Consider the following 666-nt stretch of genomic DNA (forward strand, 5'->3'; position numbering starts at 1 on the left):
TACTATATTATTGTAAAGATTATTATTATTATTATTAACCACTCAAATGTCCTATGGTCCCTGAATGCCCCTTGTTATGGACACGTTGCTGAATATATTAGTAAGAGCTGTTGGTCTTTATTTGATTTATCGTGCGATCGTCAGATTCTCGGTTATCGTCCCAGGCCCAGGACCAGACTCCGTCATGCGTGAGTGTTGACTGAATGTTGACTGAGGTAAAAACCAGTCAGATGAAGTGAGTGGCTCTGGATGGAGCAGCACAGATGGCTGAAAACACTGAACCTGATGACCATGAACTCACATTTCCTTTTTTTTTTTTTGTTAGGATTTTGACACCGTGGAATGGCTCACACAGATTTACACGTTCACATTGACACATTGGTTTCTGGTGAAGTGGGTGGTGTTGACAACGCAGGTAGAGGTGGTCTCCATGGCAATGACTGACAGCCACCCTACCTGAGACCAGTCCCCACCTTTAGAGCTGGACTGTACGGCTCGACCGCAGCGCAGGGGGGAGCTTCTGTGTTTGCCAAGTCCAGATCGACCCATTAGAGCCGCCAGGAATTGGGGGGGTTTGAGCCCTACAGCAGGGTGGGAGGGGTTAGGCTGAGAAAACAACCCCCCCACAGCAGAACACCAAGCAGAGATAACCCCCCCCCCCCCCCC

The 666-nt window shown here is 48.9% G+C and overlaps 1 protein-coding gene across 1 annotated transcript in view; it reads right to left on the minus strand.

The window, feature by feature from the left end:
• radil (Ras association and DIL domains) overlaps positions 1 to 666 on the minus strand; it is a 19,853-nt gene that overhangs the window by 12,480 nt on the left and 6,707 nt on the right. The window contains 1 exon segment of the mRNA XM_025058691.1: positions 474 to 581. Within this exon segment, the coding sequence (XP_024914459.1) occupies positions 474 to 581 (108 nt within the window).

Source organism: Cynoglossus semilaevis, chromosome 9 (assembly GCF_000523025.1).
Source record: "Cynoglossus semilaevis isolate Cse_v1.0 chromosome 9, Cse_v1.0, whole genome shotgun sequence".
NCBI lineage: Eukaryota > Metazoa > Chordata > Actinopteri > Pleuronectiformes > Cynoglossidae > Cynoglossus > Cynoglossus semilaevis.